Source organism: Hyperolius riggenbachi, chromosome 5 (genome assembly GCF_040937935.1).
Source record: "Hyperolius riggenbachi isolate aHypRig1 chromosome 5, aHypRig1.pri, whole genome shotgun sequence".
NCBI lineage: Eukaryota > Metazoa > Chordata > Amphibia > Anura > Hyperoliidae > Hyperolius > Hyperolius riggenbachi.
The window spans coordinates 97000343-97024682 of NC_090650.1; the positions used below are offsets into that span (position 1 = coordinate 97000343).

The following is a 24340-nucleotide window of genomic DNA, read 5'->3' on the forward strand; positions in this document are numbered from 1 at the left end:
TCCCGTGTAGTGTATGCAGCCTTGTTTCCCCTGTGTAGTCTATGCAGCCTTGTTTCCCCTGTGTAGTCTATGCAGCCTTGTGTCCCCTGTGCAGTGTATGCAGCCTTGTTTACCCTGTGTAGTGTATGCAGCCTTGTTTCCCCTGTGTAGCATATGCAGCCTTGTTTCCCCTGTGTAGCGTATGCAGCCTTATTTCCCATGTAGTGTATATAGCCTTGTTTCCCCTGTGTAGCGTATGCAGCCTTGTTTCCCCTGTGTAGCGTATGCAGTCTTGTTTCCCCTGTGTAGTGTATGTAGCCTTGTTTCCCCTGTGTAGTGTATGTAGCCTTGTTTCCCCTGTGTAGTGTATGCAGCCTTGTTTCCCCTGTGCAGTGTATGCAGCCTTGTTTCCCCTGTGTAGCGTATGCAGCCTTGTTTCCCCTGTGTAGCGTATGCAGCCTTGTTTCCCCTGTGTATCGTATGCAGCCTTGTTTCGCCTGCGTACTGTATGCAGCTTTGTTTCCCCTGTGTAGTGTATACAGCCTTGTGTACCCTGTGTAGCGTATACACCCGTTTCCCCTGTCTAGTGTATATAGCCTTGTATTCCCTGTGTAGTGTATGCAGCCTTGTTTCCCCTGTGTAGTGTATGCAGCCTTGTTTCCCCTGTGTAGTGTATTCAGCCTTGTTTCCCCTGTGTAGTGTATGCAGCCTTGTTTCCCCTGTGTAGTGTATGCAGCCTTGCGTCCCCCTGTGTAGTGTATATAGCCTTGTTTCCCCTGTGTAGTGTATATAGCCTTGTTTCCCCTGTGTAGTGTATGCAGCCTTGTTTCCCCTGTTTAGTGCATGCAGCCTTGTGTCCCCTGTGTAGTGTATACAGCCTTGTTTCCCCTGTGTAGTGTATACAGCCTTGTTTCCCCGTGTAGCGTATACACCCGTTTCTCCTGTGTAGTGTATACAGCCTTGTGTCTCCCTGTGTAGTGTATATAGCCTTGTTTCCCCTGTGTAGTGTATATAGCCTTGTTTCCCCTGTGTAGTGTATGCAGCCTTGGTTCCCCTGTGTAGTGTATACAGCCTTGTTTCCCCTGTGCAGTGTACGCAGCCTTGGTTCCCCTGTGTAGTGTATGCAGCCTTGGTTCCCCTGTGTAGTGTATACAGCCTCGTTTCCCCTGTGTAGTGTATGCAGCCTTGGTTCCCCTGTGTAGTGTATACAGCCTTGTTTCCCCTGTGCAGTGTACGCAGCCTTGTTTCCCCTGTGTAGTGTATGCAGCCTTGTTTCCCCTGTGTAGTGTATGCAGCCTTGGTTCCCCTGTGTAGTGTATACAGCCTTGTTTCCCCTGTGTAGTGTATGCAGCCTTGTTTCCCCTGTGTAGTGTATGCAGCCTTGTTTCCCCTGTGTAGTGTATGCAGCCTTGGTTCCCCTGTGTAGTGTACGCAGCCTTGTGTAGCATAGTATGATTGTTAGGGATTAAAAAGTGACCTTGTAAAACTAGTACCATGGCATGAAATGCAACCACAAAAACTAGCAGTGTTCTCTTTGTGAAGGCGTGTTTTATTTTCTGCATTGAAATTGTTCCGTACAATACAAATATACAATGTAAGGTAAATTACTTTTTATTCATGCTGGGAACAAATGTATTTACATGATGGGGGGGGGAGAGTATTTACATGATAATGTGGAAGTTTATTGTGAGTTTATTGTGGGGTTTTGGGTGCCTCTTCACCGCCGGTACCAAGAGCAAACACGTGCCCATTTAGTGCTGGTGCATGGGGGGGGGGGGGGGGTGGGAAGAAGGTGTTAGTTTGATAAACTGTCACTGGATCGTGGACTAGCAGCAATAAGTTCACTCTTTTTCTAGGCAGCACAGTAGCAACAGCAGTTAAACCAAGGACTTTTGAGAGAATGCTACATATTGGCTATCTCAACAGACAGATAAAACAAGTTTGTGAAATGCAGAGTATCTGCAAAACACTCAGTTGGTGATCAATACATTGTATCTTCTTTATTCCAAGAGTTGGGCAAAGAGCAAAGTACAGGTGTATGGAATATGCACAGCATAAGATTTACCAGTTGTAATGGGTATTGTCTAGGCTTAAAGTGAACCTTCAGACTAAAAATCTACTCAGCAGCAGTGAAAAAGCTTGGTGTTTCTTTATCAGTTTCACGGCATCAGAACTTTGTTTTTCATACACAAGCCTCATTTTTAGCTGCACAGACGCTAAGCACTGCCCCATCAAAGAAAACTGCCGGGGCATTTTCCCCTGATGCTGTGCAAAGCATGATGGTACTTCTGATGTTGTTTTCGTTGCCTAGCAGCTGGGAGGGGTGATCAGCACACAGGACAGTTGGAACTGTGTCTCATGCTCCCTGTCACCTCCTTTCAACCAAAAAGATGGCTGCCCTCATGAAATCACAAACTTTTGCCTGTTCTTTTAAAACAGAGTGGGTAAGAGATTATATTATCTATTTTAATTAACATAACTAATGTAAGTTAATAACAGTATGTTTGTTTAGGCTGAAGATCCTCTTTAAAGAGGACAACTGGTGAAAAATAGAGAGCCTGCAACGTAAGTCACTCTATTACTGCTGCACAGATCAGCAGGTGGTAGAGGGTTAATCACTCACCCACCTGCCCGCAATTCATTAATTTCAGAGACTCAGCCCCCTCCTCAGCAAATCCGCCATGGTAGGTTTCTTTTCTAAAGTCTTCCGAAGCTGTGGCCACCCCCACCTGTGTAGCCTCGGCCTGCACCCAGCTCGGCAGTCAAAGCCTAATTGGAAGCTGTCATGCTGGGGAAGGCCACTGCGACACAGGTGGGAGTGGCCACAGAACTTCCAACAACTTTGGAAAAATGGCCACAGCTGTTTTGCAGATGGAGGAGGGGTGGAGTTTCTGACATTTATCAGTAACAGGCGAGCTAGTAAGTGATGAACTCTACCACCCGCTGTAATAGAGAGTTTTACGTTGCAGACTCTTTCCCAGGCTTACTTTTTCACCAATTTTCCTTTTTAACCACTTGCCGACCGTCCACTGCACAGAGGCGGCCGCGGCAAGTGGATCCCGCAAGGACCGCCGCATGCACAGAGGCGGCGGTCCTTGTACGGGCATGGGCGGAGCGATCGCGTCATCCGTGACGCGATCCTCCGCCGGGGATCGATAGCCGGCCATTTAGCCTCCATCTCGCCGGCCACTTAGCCGCGCCGGCGAGTGGAGGAATATAAAAATCCGGCCAATCAATGTGTATAAGGCACTTTGTTAGGTAAACAAAGTGCCTTATACATGCTTCCTCCTCGCCTCGTGGTCTCATTGTTCCAGAGACCACCAGCGAGGAGGAAGCCATTGTAAGTTACACTGCATACTGCTTTTTTTTGCCCACAGCCCCCCTGATCTCCCACCCCAGCCTTCATACCCCCCCTGATCACCCCAGCAGACCCCTGTCCAGCACCCTTGCACCCCTCTAAAACCCCCAACCCCCCCACTTGTCACTAACTATCGACGCTATCCCTTAGTTTAGGTCCCTAACTGCCTCCTAATCACCCCTGATTCCCCCCCCCCCACCTTTAGATCACCCCCAGACCCCATCCCAGACTACCCCCATGTATACATCTGTATACAGCTAGCTTACCCCCTGATCCCCCTCTGATCACCTGTCTATCACCCCTCAGCACCCCCACCCATCAGAGCAGACCCTAACTGCCCCGCGGGGGCAACCGATCACCTGCCCAGACCCTCGATTGCCCTCAGACCCCCCTCCTGATTACATCCCCTGCACATTGTTTACATCTGTCCTCCCCAGCAATCACTAACTGATCTTCGATCAGTAACCCCGTGTCTGCCTCTCATCAGATCAGGACTCAGTCTGCCCTGTGCGGGCTCCTAATTAACCCCCACCACCTCAAATTGCCCTCAGACCCCCCCCCCCCCAATCACCGTCCGAGTGCATTGTATTTGACTGTGCTGTGATTGTATTCGATTGTGCTGCGATTGTATTCGATTGTGCTGCAATTGTATTTGATTGTCCCGTGATCTGCTTCGATTGTCCCGTGATTGTTTGATTGCCTCTGAGACCCCACTTCCCGCCACCCCCAACCCCACCCTCCCCCCCACCACCTCCAACCACCACCTCCAACCACCACCTTCCGAGTGCATCAGATTTGCTTGTGCTGTGATTGGATTCGATTGTGCTGTAATTGTATTTGAATGTCCCGTGATCTGCTTAGATTGTCCCGTGATTGTTTGATTGCCTCTGAGACCCCACTTCCCACCAACCCCCACCCCACCACCACCCCCACCCCCCCATCACCTTCCGAGTGCATCAGATTTGATTGTGCGGTGATTGGATTCGATTGTGCTGTAATTGTATTTGATTGTCCCGTGATCTGCTTCGATTGTCCCGTGATTGTTTGATTTCCTCTGAGACCCCACTTCCCGCCACCCCCAACCCCACCCTCCCCCCCACCACCTCCAACCACCACCTTCCAAGTGCATCAGATTTGCTTGTGCTGTGATTGGATTCGATTGTGCTGTAATTGTATTTGATTGTCCCGTGATCGGCTTTGATTGTCCCGTGATTGTTTGATTGCCTCTGAGACCCCACTTCCCACCAACCCCTCCACCCCCCCCCCCTCCACCCCCCATCACCTTCCGAGTGCATCAGATTTGATTGTGCGGTAATTGGATTCGATTGTGCTGTAATTGTATTTGATTGTCCCGTGATCTGCTTTGATTGTCCCGTGATTGTCTGATTGCCTCTGAGACCCCACTTCCTGCCACCCCCAATCCCACCCTCCCCCCCCACCACCTCCAACCACCACCTTCCGAGTGCATCAGATTTGCTTGTGCTGTGATTGGATTCGATTGTGCTGTAATTGTATTTGATTGTCCCGTGATTGTTTGATTGCCTCTGAAACCCACTCGCCACCACCCCCAATACCTCTCAAATACTCCCTTTTGCTAGGTACCGTAGGTGCTTTTTTTTTGGGTAGTCGCGGAAGAAAACCCCATAAATTTAGCAGTCCACAATGGCAAGAAGGGGGCTTTCCGATGAGGAGGTATACAGGTACATGGACCAGTCGGATGAGAGCTTTTGGTTAGACTCAGCCGACGAATCATCCGGGTCCGAATTTGAACCTGTGGAAAGCAGTGGTTCTCTGACCGAAAGTGATGACGAGGTTTTGGTCCCGGCTAGAGCCAGGTGTACCAGACCCCATGTCGTTAGACCGCAGGTGGCGCAGGATCCGCCTCAAGGGCAGCAGGGTGGTGCTAGCGCTGATGAGAGTTTTCTTGGTGAGGCAGGCACCAGCAGCGCAGCATCTCCTGGACTTAGTACCAGTACTTCCGTAGACCCTGGTGAAGTGGTGAGCGCTAGCATGGAAGTTGAAACTGGTACGGTGGCACGTGCAGTAGTACCCCCGTTGCAGCCACCAAGAAGAAGACGGGCCCGTAGTACCCATAGACTCCCAGAGGTGCTGGCACATCCAGATTGGCAATCCCCTGATTCCGCTGCACCAGTAGTGCCCCCTTTCACCGCCCAGTCTGGAGTCCAGGTGGCGACAGCTCATCTAGGAACGGCCCTAGACTTTTTGCAGCTGTTCATCACCCAGGTTCTCTTGGACTTAATTGTGGTTGAGACCAACCGTAAAGCCACACAATTCATCACCGAGCACCCGGAGAGCAGCTATGCCCAGCCTTTCCGGTGGAAACCAGTCCAAGTTTCCGACATTAAAATCTTTTTGGCCCTTATCCTTCACTTGGGACTAATAAAACAGAATGTATTGCGGTCGTATTGGTCTATGAACCCAGTACATCATGTTCCCTTGTACCCTGCTGCCATGTCCAGGACACAATTTGAGTCCATCCTGTGCTTCCTGCACTTCAACGACGACAAAACCTGTCGTGAAAAGGGCCACCCTGCTTATGACCGGCTCCACAAAATTCGGCCCCTCATAGACCACCTGTCATCAACATTTGCAGATGCTTATATCCCTGAACAGAACATCTGCGTAGACGAGTCCCTCTTACGCTTTACCGGGCGCCTTGGCATCAAACAGTACATCCCAAGCAAGCGCGCCCGGTATGGGGTGAAACTGTATAAGCTCTGTGAAAGGGCCACAGGTCGTTTTAGGGTCTATGAGGGAAAAGACTCAAAATTGGAGCCGGTCGGATGCCCTGACTACCTGGGGAGCAGTGGAAAGGTTGTGTGGGACTTGGTGTCACCCTTGTTCCAGAAGGGGTACCATCTTTATGTGGACAACTATTACACAAGTGTGGCCCTCTATCAGCACTTAAAGTTAGAAGGAATCCGATGCTGTGGCACTGCGCAGCCTAGTCGCCAGGGCTTCCCCCAACGGCTCGTTACCACCAGACTTAAACGGGGGCAGAGGGCCGCCTTGCGTACTGACGACCTGCTTGCGGTGAAATGGAGGGACAAAAGGGACGTTTACTTTCTGTCCACCATTCACACAGACACGACAGTCCAAATTCAACGGGCAACTGAGGTAATTGAAAAGCCCCTTGTCGTCCACAAATATAATGTCAACATGGGAGGGGTGGACTTCAATGACCAGAGGTTAGCGCCCTATTTAATTTCCCGGAAAACAAGACGCTGGTATAAGAAAGTGTCTTTTTATCTGATTCAATTGGCAGTTTACAACAGCTTTGTTCTCTACAGTAAGGCTGGGAGAACTGGATCTTTCCTTCAATTTCAGGAACAGATCATTCTGGACATCCTGTATCCATGTGATTTACTTTGGGCCTATGATGATACTTTAATGCCGCACAGAGTCATCTCTATTGGCAGGCATATTGCTGTATACTACAGGCATAATGCTGTATACTAAAGTTCTGAGGCCCAGTCACATAAGTTGGTGGCTCACCCTGAGTGCAGGGTGGCACGGGGTGTCTCTCTCCTGAGGTTATCACTGCCATTGATGTGGAGGAAGATCTGCCATTGATGTGGAGCAGGGTATGTTTGCCGTTCATTTTTCCTTTCAGCCCAGAGTGCATTACCCCTATTCCCAATATAATAATAATAATCTGAACATTTGTATAGCGCTTTTCTCCTGTCGGACTCAAAGCGCTCAAGAGCTGCAGCCACTGGGACGCGCTCAAGAGGCCACCCTGCAATGTTAGGGAGTCTTGCCTTGAACTCCTTACTGAATAGGTACTTGACCTAGCCAGGATTCGAACCCTGGTCTCCCATGTCAAAGGCAGAGCCCTTAACCAGTACTCTATCCAGCCACCACAATATAAGCACTATAGCAGAAACTCCTAATACTGGCCATACATGTAATGATTGCAGAGACCCTAAAATGCCAGGACAGACTCCACAAATGACCCCATTTTGGAAAGAGGACACCCTAAAGTATTATGTGAGGTGCACGGTGACATAGAAGATTTTAGTTTTTGTCACCAGTTAGCAGAATTTTTATTTTTAGTTTTTACAAAGTGTCATTTTCCGTTAACTTGTGACAAAAAATAAAATTTTCAATGACCTCACCATTCCCCTCATGGAATACCTTGTTGTGTATTCTTTCCAAAATGGGGTCATTTGTGGGGTTTGTTAACTGTCCTGGCAAGTGGGCGGGGTGCTAAATTTTGAGCACCCCTGTAAAGCCTAAAGATACTCATTGGACTCTGGGCCCCTTAGCGCAGTTAGGGTGCAAAAAAGTGCCACACATGTGGTATCGCTGTACTCGGGAGAAGTAGTACAATGTGTTTTGGGGTGTATTTTTACACATACCCATGCTGGGTGGGAGAAAAAACTCTGTAAATGGACAATTGCGTGTAAAAAAAATCAAAAGATTGTCATTTACAGAGTCATTTCTCCCACCCAGCATGGGTATGTATAAAAATACACCCCAAAACACATTATACTACTTCTCCCGAGTATGGCGATACCACGTGTGGCACTTTTTTGCACCCTAACTGCGCTAAGGGGCCCAGAGTCCAATGAGTACCTTTAGGATTTTACGGGTCATTTTGCGGCATTTGGTTTCCAGACTACTCCTCACGGTTTAGGGCCCCTAAAATGCCAGGGCAGTATAGGAACCCCACAAATGACCCCATTTTAGAAAGAAGACATACCAAGGTACTCTGTTAGGAGTATGGTGAGTTCATAGAAGATTTTATTTTTTGTCACAAGTTAGCGGAATTTGATTTGTATTTTTTTTTTCACAAAGTGTCGCTTTCCGCTAACTTGTGACAAAAAATTAAATCTTCTATGAACTCACCATAGTCCTAACAGAATACCTTGGGGTGTCTTCTTTCTAAAATGGGGTCATTTGTGGGGTTCCTATACTGCCCTGGCATTTTATGGGCCCTAAGCCAAGAGGAGTAGTCTGGAAATCAAATGCCGCAAAATGACCTGGGAAATCCTAAAGGTACTCATTGGACTTTGGGCCCCTTAGCGCAGTTAGGGTGCAAAAAAGTGCCACACATGTGGTATCGCCGTACTCGGGAGAAGTAGTACAATGTGTTTTGGGGTGTATTTTTACACATATTCATGCTGGGTGGGAGAAATACCCCAGGGTGGAGCTTAGGAGGATGCACGCATGCTGCAAACAGGAACAAGCCGGGGATGCGCAGGAGACGCCCGGAGCTACAACTGTGGATGTGTAACTATATGCTGTTTTACAAGTAGATTTTATGTACGTGTAATTTTATTGGGGCCTATGGCGCTTTATTAAAACGTGTTTACGCTATGAGAAGTTGTTCTCACTGTACTTTGTAGATGCTGCGACATGGGATTTGATATGCTTTGAACAAGATGTGCATCTGATGAGCAGGGGAAAACGGGGGGAGTGTGTCATCTCCCTTTCCTATCTGGTAATAGCCTTTGCACTTCAATTACCCTTTTTTGAGCACAGGGGTGAGGTGGCTAAGCGTTACTCGCTAGGAGGAACCCCCTCTTGTCTGTTTGTATTTAAGGTGCCAGGATCCATGTAAGAAGACTCTGTTGGCGCTGCTATCATTGCAATACTTTGGGATGTCTTCTTTCCAAAATGGGGTCATTTGGGGGGTATTTATACTATCCTGGAATTCTAGCCCCTCATGAAACATGTCAGGTGGTCAGAAAAGTCAGAGATGCTTGAAAATGGGAAAATTCACTTTTTGCACCATAGTTTGTAAATGCTATAACTTTTACCCAAACCAATAAATATAGGCTGAATGTTTTTTTTTTTAAATCAAAAACATGTTTGTCCACATTTTTCGTGCTGCATGTATACAGAAATTTTACTTTATTTGAAAAATGTCAGCACAGAAAGTTAAAAAAATCTTTTTTTTGACAAAATTCATGTCTTTTTTGATGAATATAATAAAAAGTAAAAATCGCAGCAGCAATCAAATAGCACCAAAAGAAAGCCAAAATTCATTTAAGTGGTAGGTTGTATGAGCGAGCAATAAACCGTGAAAGCTGCAGTGGTCTGAATGGAAAAAAAGGCTCTGGTCCTTAAAGAGACACTGAAGCGAAAAAAAAAATATGATATAGTGAATTGGTTGTGTACTATGAATAATTACTAGAAGATTAGCAGCAAAGAAAATATTCTCATATTTTTATTTTCAGGTATATAGTGTTTTTTCTAACATTGCATCATTCTATAATATGTGCAGGTTACACAACACTCAGCATTCAAAATTATTCTTTCAGAGCAGTCTGTGAAATAATGACATCTCCTCTGGCAGAGAAAAAGTAAATAGTCCAGGAACAGTTGAGATAATAAAAGTCAGATAACAGCCCTCTCCAAGACTTTGAAAGTCGTAGAGCTTAATGGCTTGTTTGCATAGAGATAACAACTGGAGTTTCCAGTACAGGAAGCGTTAAGAAACTCCAGTTGTTATCTCTATGCAAACAAGCCATTAAGCTCTACGACTTTCAAAGTCTTGGAGAGGGCTGTTATCTGACTTTTATTATCTCAACTGCAAACGCTACAACATACACAAAGAGGGGAATGGCCACTTGCAGTCTCAGTAAAATATTAGTACAATTAGCTGTGCAGGAAGACAGTGCATGTTAGCAGACGTTTGTTTTGCTGAAATAGTCGCTTGCCCTTACCACAGCCTGTAGCTGGGAGACTGTTTGTCCATCATCTAATATTTCAAAAAGCCGATCGTACAGCTCTCCACGTTGGGTTTCAGGAAGCTCTTTCAGTACAGAAAAATTCTTTGTAAGCTCCAGGATGTCTTTTAAGAAAAGGGAAGATAAAGAATAAAAGTGACTTTATACTGGAATGATAAAACGGAATATGACATAAGCATAGTATTAATATCTAGCACTATGGAACAACCTTTGAGAAGATGAGAGCCATTTAATGGATTTGTTCCTGCAGCACGGCTCAGTGCGTTTTGTGTTATTTAAACATTTTGCTTGTGCTGGTCGCCTCCTGCTGCGCCTGCTGCTTTGAAAAGTTGTGTGCATTAAAGCAGCAAACATTGGAACAGAGAAGCTGGAACACAGCTCTATGACACACTGCAATCTCCTGCCAATGCCCTCGTCGCCATTTAGGACAGATTTCAAAGCATATCTAACAAAGATAAATCTGACTTATTTTTTTCTATTACTGAGGCATGTTAATGCAATTAAAACAAAGGAAATGCTTTAGGCTAGGAATAACGCTACATACTCACCTTGCGACGCAGGAAGATGGACCCAGCGATGTCTCCCTGACAACGTGGGCTCCCCGATCCATCTTCTGGCCGGCGGTTATGCGCAACGTCACGCGACGGGAGCGAAAGAGACTTCAAGAGATTGCAGTAATTTGAGCGGGAGTGACTGGAGATCTTAAAGATCTAATGTGCTGCGACGGTCGTTATGGGCGTGCGATGCTAGACGACATTCGCATGATCATACGACTGTACCCACGACTACAGAAACGGTTGATCGTCACTCAAAAGAAATCACCGGTCATCGGGAAAAATCGCCTGCAAATTCACGAGGTGGGTACGGGCCTTAAAGGGACCCTGAGCAATAGATAAAAATGAAATCTCTACTTACCTGGAGCTTCCTCCAGCCCATCGTAGGCCGCGAGTTCCCCCGGCGTCCTCCTGGCTCCTCTCGGGGTCCCGTTGGCGACTTCATTACAGGGGACACCCAAGCCGAGTGTCGGCCCAACAATTATTGAACGGTGACGCTCTGTGTCTTCACGCCGGCCGGCATGCCAGTCCTGTGCATGCGCGGTTTTCTAACTCTGAACCGCGCATGTGCAGGACTGACATCAGCTGGTGTGATGACACAGAGCGTCACCCTTCAGGAAGTGTTGGGCTGACACTCAGCTGCCGGTAATGAAGTTGCCAGCGGGACCGGCAGAGGAGCCAGAAGGATGCCTGGGGACCTCACAGCCTACGGTGGGCTGGAGGAAGCCCCAAGTAAGTACCAATTTCATATTTATCTATTGCTCAGGGTCCCTTTAAGAGTTGTGTTGCGTTCCCTGTAACATCAGGAATGGGACTCAATGGATTGGAGAAGCAGCACTGCACATTATCTGCGTGATGTGTCGCATACAGTGAAGTACAGTGGAGCATACAGTCGATGAAAATTATGCTTCACTGTCACTGTTAACGCCCATGTTTAGGGGTAATGAATTGCATGCCGTTCCACCGCATCTCACCACAGCTCTGTGGATAACACATAGGTGGTGCATTGCAGTGCGGCAAGTCGTGTTACAAAACGGATATTATGCCGCACTGCAAAGCACCACTGTGATGTAGCCCTAAAATATGATGCAAAATGACCACGTTAAACAGAGTACCTTCCTAAAACAGAAGGTATCTGCCAGCATCCAGCTTTAACCTGGACATACACACATCAAATTTCCTGTCCATTCCAGCCAGATATAATTACTCTGATAAAATCTGCCTGAAACCTATTACATTAGGAATCAATGTCAACCAAGCACCTTCCTTAAACAAGGTATCTGTAAGCATTCAGCTTTAAAGGACAACTGTAGTGAGAAGAATATGGAAGCTGCCATATTTATTTCTTGTTAAACAATACCAGTTACCTGGCAGCCCTACTGATCTATTTGGCAGCAGAAGTGTCTGAATCACACACCAGAAACAAGCATGCAGCTGACCTTAACAGTTTTTTGTCAGAAACATCTGATTCGCATGCTTGTTCAGGGTCTATGGCTATAAGTATTAGAGGCAGAGGATCAGCAGGACAACCCGGCAACTGGTATTGCTTAAAAGGTAATAAATATGGCAGCCTCCATATCCCTCTCGCTTCAGTTATCCTTTATGCTGGCCTGACACACATCAATTTTCCTGGTCAATTCCTCTGTAAATGTTGATACATTTTTTTTACTGAAAATTGTTCCAAATTATCCACAGGTCTGAAAATCAAATCAAGGCAGGGAAGGAACAGAGGTAGATTGATGGCCCATAGCGATACACGGCTTGATTCGACTGTTCTTCAATACAAATCAGCATGATCAAGGAATCCATGTGCTGTGTGGTAGGAATAGATCCCTCTCTCATCAGATTTAGATCAGAGATCGATCATTTTGCCAAATTGGTTGGCAATCTGTGTGTGTGTGTATGGTCACCTTTACATTAGCAAGAAGTAGCCTCTATATTCTCTCTATATGTATGCTCTCACCATGTCTGTGTGGGTTTCCTCTTGGAACTCCTGCTTCCTCCTTGGGTCCACCTGTTCATTTGGTATGCACCATCTTCTCCTCTGGCTTGCCGCAGTGACCGCAGTTTGTATATTCCCGGCAGTGTTGCACAGAGCTGTACTTGCAGTGATGGACATTCCTCAGCATGCATTGTGGCACATGCACAACACTGCTGGGAACATACAAACTGCGATCCAAGGAGAAGGTGGCACATCCCAAACCGACAAGGGAGACCAGAAGAGGACCAACCCATAAGTAAATAATGATGCTATCCCCAAACCCCGCCCCTTATGGCTTAAGAACCTCCCTTTTGGTGATGCTCAGTTGCCATCGAAGCAGACCCAAACTCTTGCACAATGAAAATGTCTTAATCCCACATATACAGTAACTGCTGGAAGAAATCACTTCTACATAAACCTGTCTTATTAGTTCTTATTAGCAACTGTGAATAGACTGCAGGAAAGCTCTGACTCAGCAGCTCTCCGTACAGTAAACATTGAGGGCCCTTTCACACTGGCGCAGTGCGGCACTTTACGGCAGCCTACCGCTAGGGCAATGTAAGTCTATGGGGTAGTTCACATTGCCTGCGGTGTGCTGTGCCGGAAGTACCCTATCTAATGTGAGCGCATACCTACGTTATCATGCGGCTCCTGTGGCGACCTGTGGAGAAGTGGGGCAGACCGGAAGTCATGTAAACCTATGGCGACGCGTGTTTTTTTAAAATGACCGCTGCAAGTTTAACGCGTTGCACATGCGCAGAAGTGTATTTTAGCAATACGCTTCCGCGTACGCCATCAATTCAGCCACAGCAAGTGAGAGACACTTCCTGCTGCCAGACTGGGATTACGTAGTATTAACGCGGTAATCCCTGAAAGCATGTTTTTGGCGATATGGTGCAGCCACCAATATTCAGTGTGAAACCAGCCTGAAGCTTAACCCACCAATGCTGGGTACACACGTTACGTTTTTCCGGGCGATTCTCCCACCCAATCGGTTTTTACGCTCGATTCTGCACTCGATTCTGCGCTAGTTTCCCTTATCTTCCCTCGTTTTTAGCTTTTTCTATTCACTTCTATGAGAAATCGAGCGCAGCAGATTCGATCCGTAGTAATATCGGACATGAGGGATTTTATCAATCGGATCCATCTATTGCACTGAAAATCCTACCATGTGTACCCAGCATTAGAGCCTTCTGCAGAAGTGAAAGCAAGTAAAACCATTTTTTTTTAGGATTTCCATAAATTGCAATGAAGGAATTTTTTCCCCCTTAAAGGTTATCATGCTGTGGCCAATCATTTAAAGCAGAGAGGAATTTCTGAGTTTAGTTCCACTTTAAGATTACCTTTTAAAAGGGAACCTAAACTGAGAAGGATATGGATTTTTCCTTTTAAAATACCTGTTGCCTGACTCTCCTGCTGATTCTGTGTCTCTAATACTTTCAGCCACAGCCCCTGAACAAGCATGCAGATCAGGTGCTCTGACTGAAGTCTGACTGGATTAGCTGCATGCTTGTTTCAGGTGTGTGATTCAGCCACTACTGCGGCTAAAGAGATCAGCAGGGCTGCCAAGCAACTGGTATTGTTTAAAAGTAAAAATCCATATCCCTCTCAGTTTAGGTTCCCTTTTCCATAAGAAGGCCTCAGCAGCATTATCAGTCCACCTCAAACTATCTCTCCCTGGCTTCCATACCCTTATCTTCATATAAGTCACGATAGCTAAATTAACCCTATATAACAGTTTAAGGGTTAGTGCACACCAAAATCGCTATTGCAATCGCTAGCACTTAGCGAAAGCGATTTTGTGAAGCAAGAAAATACGCAAAATAATTTTAATGGTACTTTTTCACTTAACTTTTTTTTTTTTTTTTTTTTTTTTTTTTTAAGTTGAAAAGTGCTGGAAAGTTATTGTAAATAGAAAATGAAAAATTATCTAATTGTGAAACGGACAGTAAACGGCTCCTATTTTGTACATAGGAGCCATTCACACTTATCATGCTGCAATAGATTCATGGGATCTGATGCAGTAAGCGATAATCCCGGGCAGGCGGATGCGTTCCCCTACATAGACAACGGGGGTCGTGCAACTGCCCTGGGCTACAGCTAGACCACAGCAGCCCATCAGAGTGGACACTGCTCCCGCTGGCCGCAAGTTGTCCTGCACAAGTGGGAACACATCATTATTCACATTTGCATGAGGGTCCTATGTGTGTTCCTGCAATACAATCTGGATGAGCCCTGATAGTCTTTTTTCCTTGAATTGCCGGGAAGCTGCTTGGAAGGCTCATGCTGCACAGATCTGTGTGCTCTCTGTTTCAACAACCTCAGTGCTTCAGGGACCTCAGTATGTTGGGCACTTAATAATCCTTAATTATTGCCTTATCTGTTTGTAAGTAATTACTGTGTCTCGAATGCATGTATTGATTTTCATTGCTGGTGTACTGAAATTAAAGAGAACATCGGTAACCCAATTTTTAAGAATGATGAAAAACACTTGATGTTTTCTCAGAGTTATATAATAAATATTGAATTCATTGTTTTCCTTATACAGTAGAATCCCTTTATAATAAACTCCAAGGGACCAAGCAAAGTAGTTTACTATATTAGCCGTTTACCATACCAGAAATGGTCATACTCAATAATTGGGAGTCATTTTTTTCTTTTCAATGCTTCAGAAAGCGATGATCTAGCATAGACAGGGCCTAAGCTAGATCAAAATGCACAGTGCTCAATATGCCAAAATGTGCAAGCAGTAATCATGCAACAGCTTGCACAGAAAGCATAGCGCAGAAAGCATAGATCTCACCAGTTAATGCAGGTATAGTAATGAGTGTGCTCCTCTGTCTACATTTCTGTGCAGCCTGGATAATACGGTAGTGCTGCAGCCATGCACAAGCAAGTCACAAATGACAGAAGGCAGCTTACACTGGAAACATAGGTCTCCCCAGCTGGTGCTTTTGCGGTAATTCATGCAGGGCCAGAGTAGTGTGCAGATAGTGAGCAGGCTACAAGTGGCTGCCTGCCAGCCCGGCCGGAGCTCATGGGACTGATGTATATCGCATGCACCCGCCCACTTTCCTCTATAGCCGGATACATACATACCACAGAGGCCAAAAACAGATTTACTATAACAGAAGTTCTATTATATCAGATTTTACTATACCAGGCGTTACTCCCATAGACATAGACTTATAATGGTGCTTAGCCGGGACTTGGATATTTAGTTCAATATACCCGAAGTTTTACTATATCAGAGTTTAACAAGATTATTCTTTAATCTCATAAATATATTGTAATACAGTATATATGACACCAGCCAAAGCAGGGCACCTTTGAGAAAGTGCTGGGAGAAGTATGATGCTCATCAGACCATCATTCTCTGTCAGTTTTACTGTAGGTATTACAGTAGTCTTTATCATACTATATTTAAACGGCCCGTTCACACATCACAAATAAAAAATAAAAAGCCACTTGTGAGGCATTTTGAAAGATTTCAGTGGGAACAATGGAAAGGTCCAGAGAAGTTAATGGGAGCATTTAAATGAAGCCTAACATGCCTGCCATTTTTACAATGCCTATGTATGAACATGCCATAACATTATGGCTGAGGCATGGTCACAAGTGGCCGTTATACAAATGCAGGCATTTTAACCTTTTTCTACCACAATCAAAGATCTGGACCACATGGATAGCTTGTTAAAGGAATACTGTAGGGGGGTCGGGGGAAAATGAGTTGAACTTACCCGGGGCTTCTAATGGTTCCCTGCAGACATCCTGTGCCCGCGCAGCCACTCACCGATGCTCCGGCCCCGCCTCTGGTTCACTTCTGAAATTTCAGGCTTTAAAGTCTGAAAACCACTGCACCTGCGTTGCCGTGTCCTCGTTCCTGCTGATGTCACCAGGAGCGTACTGCGCAGGCACAGATCATACTGGGCCTGCGCAGTACGCTCCTGGTGACATTTGCCTACTAGTCCCGGGTATTACACCATTTAAATGATGTCCCTATCACAATGTATGGCGACAATATTTTATTTGGAAATAAAAGTGCATTTTTTCCGTTTTGCATCCATCACTATTTACAAGCTTATGATTAAAAAATAAATAAATAAATAGAAATATTTAATCTTTACATGGAAAAGTTTAGACCCGACCCTTAGGTAAATATTTACTTTTTTTTTTAATTTTTTTGTTTTTTGTTTTTTTATTAAACATTTTATTTGGGTATTTTTGGGAGGGTGGGATGTAAATAGTAAATATAGATGTAGTTTTACTATTTTTTGCCACAAGATGGCAACAATGAGTGTGTTTACATTACGTCACTCTACATGTACGCTTAGAGGGACTTGGGGGGACGTAAGAGGCAGAAAGAGCGAGGCTTCCGAGAGAAGCCGTCGCTTTTTCTGCGGGGGAAAGGGATCAATGATCGGGCACCATGTCCCAATTAATTGATTCCCTGGCTAATGAACCGCGGCCCGGCAGCGCGTGTGCATGCACACGATCTGCCGTGGGAGCGCACATGTGGCCTTTTGGACTTATATTATACGTCCAAAAGGCCAAAGTAGTTAAGTCTAGTAGAGCTAGACTCTAGTGCAGCCTTTTCTCAACCATTTTTACCTTGCAGGAACCCTGCAAATAAATTTTGGATCTCAAGGAACCCCTTCAAACAATGTTTCGGATCTCGAGGAACCCCTGCATTATTTTTGAAAGGGGCATGGTCTTTAAAAGCAGGTTAGGCTGTTTATACTGTTTCCTTAACTCCAATTTAGTGCTTATTTTTACAGCACCACCTATTATAATGTGCTCTATTATACTTCCCTCGCGATGAGGGAAAATGCCAAGGACCCCCTGCAGAGTACTCAAGGAACCCTGGGGTTCCAGGGAACCCTGGTTGAGAAAGCCTGCTCTAGTGTGTACAGATAACCCAATACATCACTTAACCATTTCAGCCCGCGGGTATTTTTCACCTTATGCATCAAAGCAAATTTCACCTCCCATTCATTCGCCAATAACTTTATCGCTAACTATCACAATGAATTGATCTAGATCTTGTTTTTTTCCGCCACCAATTAGGCTTTCTTTGGGTGGTACATTTTGCTAAGAATTTTTTCTAAATGCATTTTCACAGGAATATTAAGAATAAAATGGAAAAAAAATCATTACCGTATTTTTCAGAATATAAGACGCACTTTTTCTTCCCCAAAAATGAGGGGGAAAAGTGTCTAATTTTCCAAAGATGCGGTAAATGTGGCCTGGAATATACTTACCGGATCCTGTCGCCGCGATCCTCTCCTCCTCGTCTGGCTCTCTTCATCCCAGGATGTCTTGTCAGTCACTGTGAAGGTCTTCAGAGCCCCAGCTGCCTGCGCTCCTCTTCGCTGCAGTCTTCGTATAGACTGTAGCCTTGCGGTATACATGTGCTGCCGCCGCCATCCTTCCTAGTTACGGCGTCCTCCCCCGACGTCCTCCCTAGTTACAGCGTCCTCCCCCGACGTCCTGCCTAGTTACAGTGCCTGACGTCACGCGCACACGTGCGCCGCAGATCAACCAGCAGAGGGCACTGTAACTAGGAAGTACGTCAGAGGAAGATGCTGTAACTAGGGAGGACGTCGGGAGAAGACGCCGTAACTAGGAAGGATGGCGGCGGCAGCACATGTATACCGCAAGGCTACAGTCTATACGAAGACTGCAGAGAAGAGGAGCGCGGGCAGCTGGGGCTCTGAAGACCTTCACAAGGATGACAGGATGTCCTGGGATGAAGAGAGAAGGAGACTGCAGCTGAAGAGGAGCGCAGCAGCTGGGACCCTGAAGACCTGCATCCTGAATGACGGACGCCCTCTGATGAAGAAAGCCAGATGGGGGAGGAGAGGATCGTGGCGACAGGATCAGGTGATATGTTTCATCAGGGTTTAGCCAGTGTAGTGTATTTGGTAGTGGCAGAAGGGGTTGGTTAGTGTAGTGTAGTGTAGTAGGTGGTTACAGCAGCAGGGGTTAGTTAGTGAAGTGTAGTGTAGTGGCGGCAGAAGGGGTTGGTTCTGTGGTGTAGTAGGTGGTTACAGCAGGAGGGATTAGTTAGTGAAGTGTAGTGTAGTGTAGTGTAGTGGGGGCAGCAGGGGTAAGTGAAGTGAAGTGTAGTGTGGTATAGATGTGCAGTGTAGCTTAGATAGTGACAGTTTAGGGAGAAAAGGTCCATAAGATGCCCCTGCACCATAGACACACCTAGGATTAGGTTATTTTTTTTTTCTCTGATTTTTGCCCCCTAAACCTAGGTGTGTCTTATATGCCGGAGCGTCTTATATTCCGAAAAATACGGTATTTCTCAGTTTTCATCCATTATAGCTTTAAACTGCTACATGGTAACCATAATTAAAACCTATGCATTTTATTTGCCCATTTGTCTTGGTTATTACACCATTTAAATAATGTCCCGATCACAATGTACGGCCAGGGCTGTGGAGTCGGAGCTGGAGTCGAGGAGTCGGGGCAATTTTGGGCACCCGGATTCGGAGTTGGGAGTCGTTGATTTCATAAACTGAGGAGTCGGATGATTTTTGTATAAAATCCACAGCCCTGAGACTAAGGAGTAGGAGTCGGAGTCATTTTGGGTACCCGGAGTCAGAGTTTGAGTCGGAGTCGTGGTTTCATAAACTGAGAAGTCGGAAGATTTTTGTCCCGACTCCACAGCCCTGTGTATGGTGCCAATATTTTATTTGGAAATAAAGGTTCATTTTTTCAGTTTTGTGTCCATCACTATTTACAAACTTAAAATTTAAAAAATGTTCGTTATTGTACCCACTTCACATGCATATTAACCTATTGGGGACCGCCGCAGGTAGAATCAACGTCCGACAGGTGGTGGTATCGTTCTGACCGGACATTGATTCAACGTCTGCGCTAAAGCACCGCTCCCGACGCGATCGAGCGCACCCGGAGGGGGAGATTAAGCTGTCATATGACAGCTGGCATCTCCCCCTAGTGATCAGCAGCCATCACGTATGGCTGCTGATCACGTGATCACTACGATCGCCGTCGGATCGTAGTGATCACTCTGACAGCGGCGGCGGCAGGGGGGAAAAGAAGAGGATCCACTCACCTCCCTGCCGTTCCAGCGACGATCGGCGCCCCCCTCTGCTCTGGCCGGCATCTCTGCTCCGTCTGACGTCAGCGCCGGGTCCCGGCTTGATGACAACATTAAGCCGCAACCCGACCTGCGCGTCATTTGGAGCGGAGATGCCGGCTGGAGAAGAGGTGGCTTCTGCGGCTCATCGCTGGAGCCTGGAAGGTGAGTAATGGCTGCCAGCTACACCATGGGGGGGACACTTGCCACCATGGGGGGGACACTGCCCAGCCAGCCACAGAGGGGATCCGGCCGCCCGACCCCCCAAACGCGCACACCCCCCTCCCCCACAAAATGCCCTGGTCCTTAAGGGGAGTTAGGCGGCCGGTCCCGAAGTGGTTAAAAAAGTTCAGACCCTTAGGTAACTATTTATGTTTTGTTTTTGTTTTTTAATAGTAATTTTTTTTTTCATTAAAAGAATTTATTTGGGTAATTTTTGGTGTTGGAGGTAAACAGTTAATTTTAAATGTAAAAATGTGGGTTCATTTTATTAAAAAATATATGTAGATGTAGTTTTACTATTTTGCCACAAGATGGCCACAGTTATTTTTTTTTTTTAGACCTGGAAGTGAAGTGCTCGCTTCCAGGAAGCATATGGAGGAAAGGAAAAAAAAAATTTTGTCAGGAAGACGGCAGCTTCTAATGAGAAGCAGTCGGTCTTTCTACCGGGGACTTAGATCAATGAATGGGAACTATGTTTCCAATCATTGATCTTCCGGGCTAACGGGGGACAACACGTGTATAAATGGTTAAAGATCTGGAATGCTGGACTCGTAAATGACAGTCACATACAAGGGTATTGTTCCCTTCCTTACCCCGCCCACGAGAAGCCCCTTCATTGTTCCGTCGTTCCGCCTCCCTTCCCCATAGCAACTGTTCTGATATACCAAAGCTACATGTCTGTACATAATTTGTTCCGTGCAGTGTTACCCACAGGAGTGATCTTAATCCTAAGGGGCGACATGATGGGTGTACATGCAACTTTACACTTCTCTCACAAGTCTTACCAAATAGCCACACTGCACTAAAGGCCAAAACAAACATTTACAAGTTGGATTGCACTGCTCTGTTATATGAATAAGCTACAGATATGCTATTAAACAGCAGTTTTGGATGTATGCATTAAGTGTTGTGCATCCTGCTCATGGTAAGGTAATTACGGTGCTTTTAAATATCTGCTGTATTAAAAAGGTAATATTGTACTTTGCAAATGAACATCTACCAATCACAAATGACCACAATGGGGCAGATTCCCTATTCAAGGGTAAAACTGCTGTGCACAGAGCACAAACATTTTACAGGTTGTGCACATAGTTCAACTCACGTTATATACGGTAGGTGACACATAATACTAGAAACGTGGGCATTACCTACAATCAGTGTTCCCCAACCCTGTCCTCAAGGCCCACCAACAGTGCATGTTTTGTGGAAATTCAGAGAGGCAGTTAATCATCTCTGCTGAGACACTAATTACCCCACCTGAGAATATTTGTGGTTTTCTGCAAAACATGTACTGTTGGTGGGCCTTGAGGACAGGGTTGGGAAACTCTGACTTACATAACTCAAGTTGTGCTATGCGCACTATACTACTTGCATAAATACCTGCAAGATTGCTGTGTACTGCTGAATAGTGATAATCTGTAATACTTCTCTTGCACACCCCCATCACAGAGTCCTATCCATCCAAAATTGGCAATGAGTACACAATAGACATTTGGAAGATGGATTGTGAGGCAAATTAATGAGCCATGGGCAGAAGGTCACTAACCACTGTAGGTTGTGGAACAGCTATACTCATGCTAGAATTTTACCCAAGATGGTCAATTGATACACAATCTAGCACAGGACTGTCAAACTCCAGTCCTCGAAGGCCATAGCCATGTCAGTGTTAAGAATGGACTAAAGGTGGCCATACATTTATAGATTTTCAGTGGATTGGACCATCAAATAGATTTCTGGCAGATACCTGTCAAGTCGAATCTGACAGGAATCTATCTGATGTGTGCCACACACTAGGAACAGGTTTCCAATAGATTTCAGAATGAAATTTATTGAAAATCAATCTAAATGCATTATTGGACCATTAGATCCAATGCAACTCTATGGGCCATCTATCTACTGCCAGCAGCAGATCGACCTAGATTTTCCATCCTTCAGATAGATCAAATCGATCGAAATCGGCTGCAAATCGATCGATTGATAGAATTGACTTCTGATCGATCAATTCGATAGAAATCAAGCAGTGTATGGACTCCTTAAGAAATGTGTTCTACTGTACTTGATGAACCACATCTTCCCTGATTCAGTCCCATCAATTAACTTGAGCTGTACTTAGAATGAGGATCCCAGCCCCTGAAAACTGGAGTTGGTCAGCCCTGATCTGGCATGTGAGGGAAGGGTTAGTGGTGGAATCGGTTCCTATACAGTATTATGTGAAATTGATATCAATATGCTCATGGATCTAACAGGAAGATCGGCTCCCTAGCTCTCAACCTTCCTTCTTTCTTTCAAATAGAATTTTATTCAAGTTTTATAACATTAAACAAACAACCAGACAATAAAACAGAGCATCGACATCTCAGTAGTGTCCATAAAGTGGCAGGTTCATGAAAGCTTGCGTCTATACACGAAGAAGTAAGAAGTGACCAGACACAACTTGCAGTATTAATCAGGTTAAGAGTGGTCTTGCTTAGGCAGTCTTTTCAAGAGAAGTTAGGAGATTTATAGTCCAAAGACCTGGAGACGTCGTGCCTTGAAAACACTATTCAAGCGTGGATTCTACGAATTTATGCAATTTGCAAGTATGTGTGAGATGCAAAATATATTACACTTCGAGAGCAGATGCCCAAAGAGAAGAAAAGAAAGGGGTGGGGGGGGGGGGGGGGGCGCCTTGGGGTATATTGACCAGCATGAGGCTATCTCCTATCTGCGTCTCGTTGAGCTGGGTTTCCGTGCATTGTTGTAGTTAAGAAGAAATAAAGGCCTTACCTCTATCTGAGTCCCTAAAGTCTAACCATACTGCCCATCTCTTGACAAAGGCTTCAGCATTGTTTTGTACAGGCGTGCATAAATCTTCCATACGCATTATATTGTTGATTTCCTTGAATAGCTCTGTCATAGTCGGGATTATGTTTGACTTCCAATGTCTAGCTATGAGTAATCGGGCTGATATCAATAATTGAGGGGTTAGCGATTTTTTAATGGTGGAAGTTCTACCGGGAAGTAAGGTAAGCAATGCTGTTGAGGCCTGTAGGGGCAGAGGTGAACAGTACAAGAATTGGTGAATCTTAAAAACTTTTTTCCAGAACGCCTGTATTAGGGGACACGTCCACCACATGTGGATGTATGTGCCAGCAGCCTGAGAGCATCTCCAACAGAGGTCCGGGGTCGCCCCGCTAAATTTGGCTATCTGTACTGGGGTCCGATACCATCTTGCGTAAATTTTAAAAGTTTCTTTCCTGGAAGTTCAGGGAAACTGAAGATTTATGTGTTAACTCAAATATTTTTTCCCAGTCTTCAGCAGGTAGGGGCTGACCCAGGTCCCTGTCCCAGGCGTCGGTGAGTTTCAGGAGATCCTTTTCACTGCCCGCACATACAAGGTGGGTATAAATAAGGGAGAATTTATGCTCCAATGAGGTAGACGTGGCACACAGACGCTCAAAGGGAGTTAAGCTCCTATGAATGTTAGCTTTAGCTGTCAAGGATTCTCAACCTTCCTTTTGATGTTCCCTTGCAATATGTATTACTTGATTTCACTAATATGTTAAAAGGAGGGAAGTATGAACACAATATTTATTTTTACATCAAGCCAAACGTAGACATTTGACAAACATCTGCTTGCAAACTGATACTGTATTAAAGGATAATTGCCCTTGGGAGAACCATGGTAAGCATAGTATAATGAATACTGAACTGTAAACACTGCATATTACATTAGTATTCTTGCACAGAAGCTCAGGTAAAATGCCTAGCTTGCAGTTTGTTAATTCTGCCACAAGAAAAGAAGTGCAGAACTGGAGCAGTAAGATACAAATTTACCATGACACACCTTGATCATAATTCACTTAGCCCCGACACTTACAAATGGTAATGCAACAACGTGAACTTGACTCCAGAGTATTTGTTGCAGGTGTGTCTATGGATTTAATTCACCAAGCATTACAGTGTTTGGTAATGCAGAAAACAGATGATTTTACCAAACATCTTGTCAAACATGAATTCACTAAGGCTTTTACTGCACGAAAGTAAAGGAAGTAAAATTACCAACTAGTGAGGTAAATAGCTCAATAAATGTCAATTTACAAAGATTAGAACATTTGGTAAAGCAAGTGAGATGTTTTGTATTTTACCTCCAGCCTGAAACTGTAAGTAAATAACAAACAGCCATAGGAGCCAGCAAATAGGAGGAGCCACCCTATCCAACTACTCCTCCCATTGGTGCTGATATACTGCCAGGTGGGACATCAGAAAATGAACAAAACACGAGAACCAGGAGCCGGTGCACCACCATAGAGGTTTCCCTGTAAACCTTTAGACTTGCACAGGGGGAAAAAAACAAAACACTGATACAGAGAATAAGTGAGACTAGATGAGCATGCAGATCTAAAGAGGCATAGGCATGCCTTTTATTCTTTGAAG

At 45.4% G+C, this 24340-nt stretch overlaps 1 protein-coding gene across 6 annotated transcripts in view; it reads right to left on the minus strand.

The window, feature by feature from the left end:
• The window catches only part of GSDME (gasdermin E), a 216350-nt gene that overhangs the window by 63383 nt on the left and 128627 nt on the right, over nucleotides 1-24340 (minus strand). For all 6 annotated transcript variants that reach the window (XM_068236031.1, XM_068236029.1, XM_068236028.1 and 3 more), the window contains one exon: nucleotides 10033-10160. In XM_068236031.1, the coding sequence (XP_068092132.1) occupies nucleotides 10033-10160 (128 nt within the window). The remainder of the gene's footprint in view (nucleotides 1-10032; nucleotides 10161-24340) is intronic.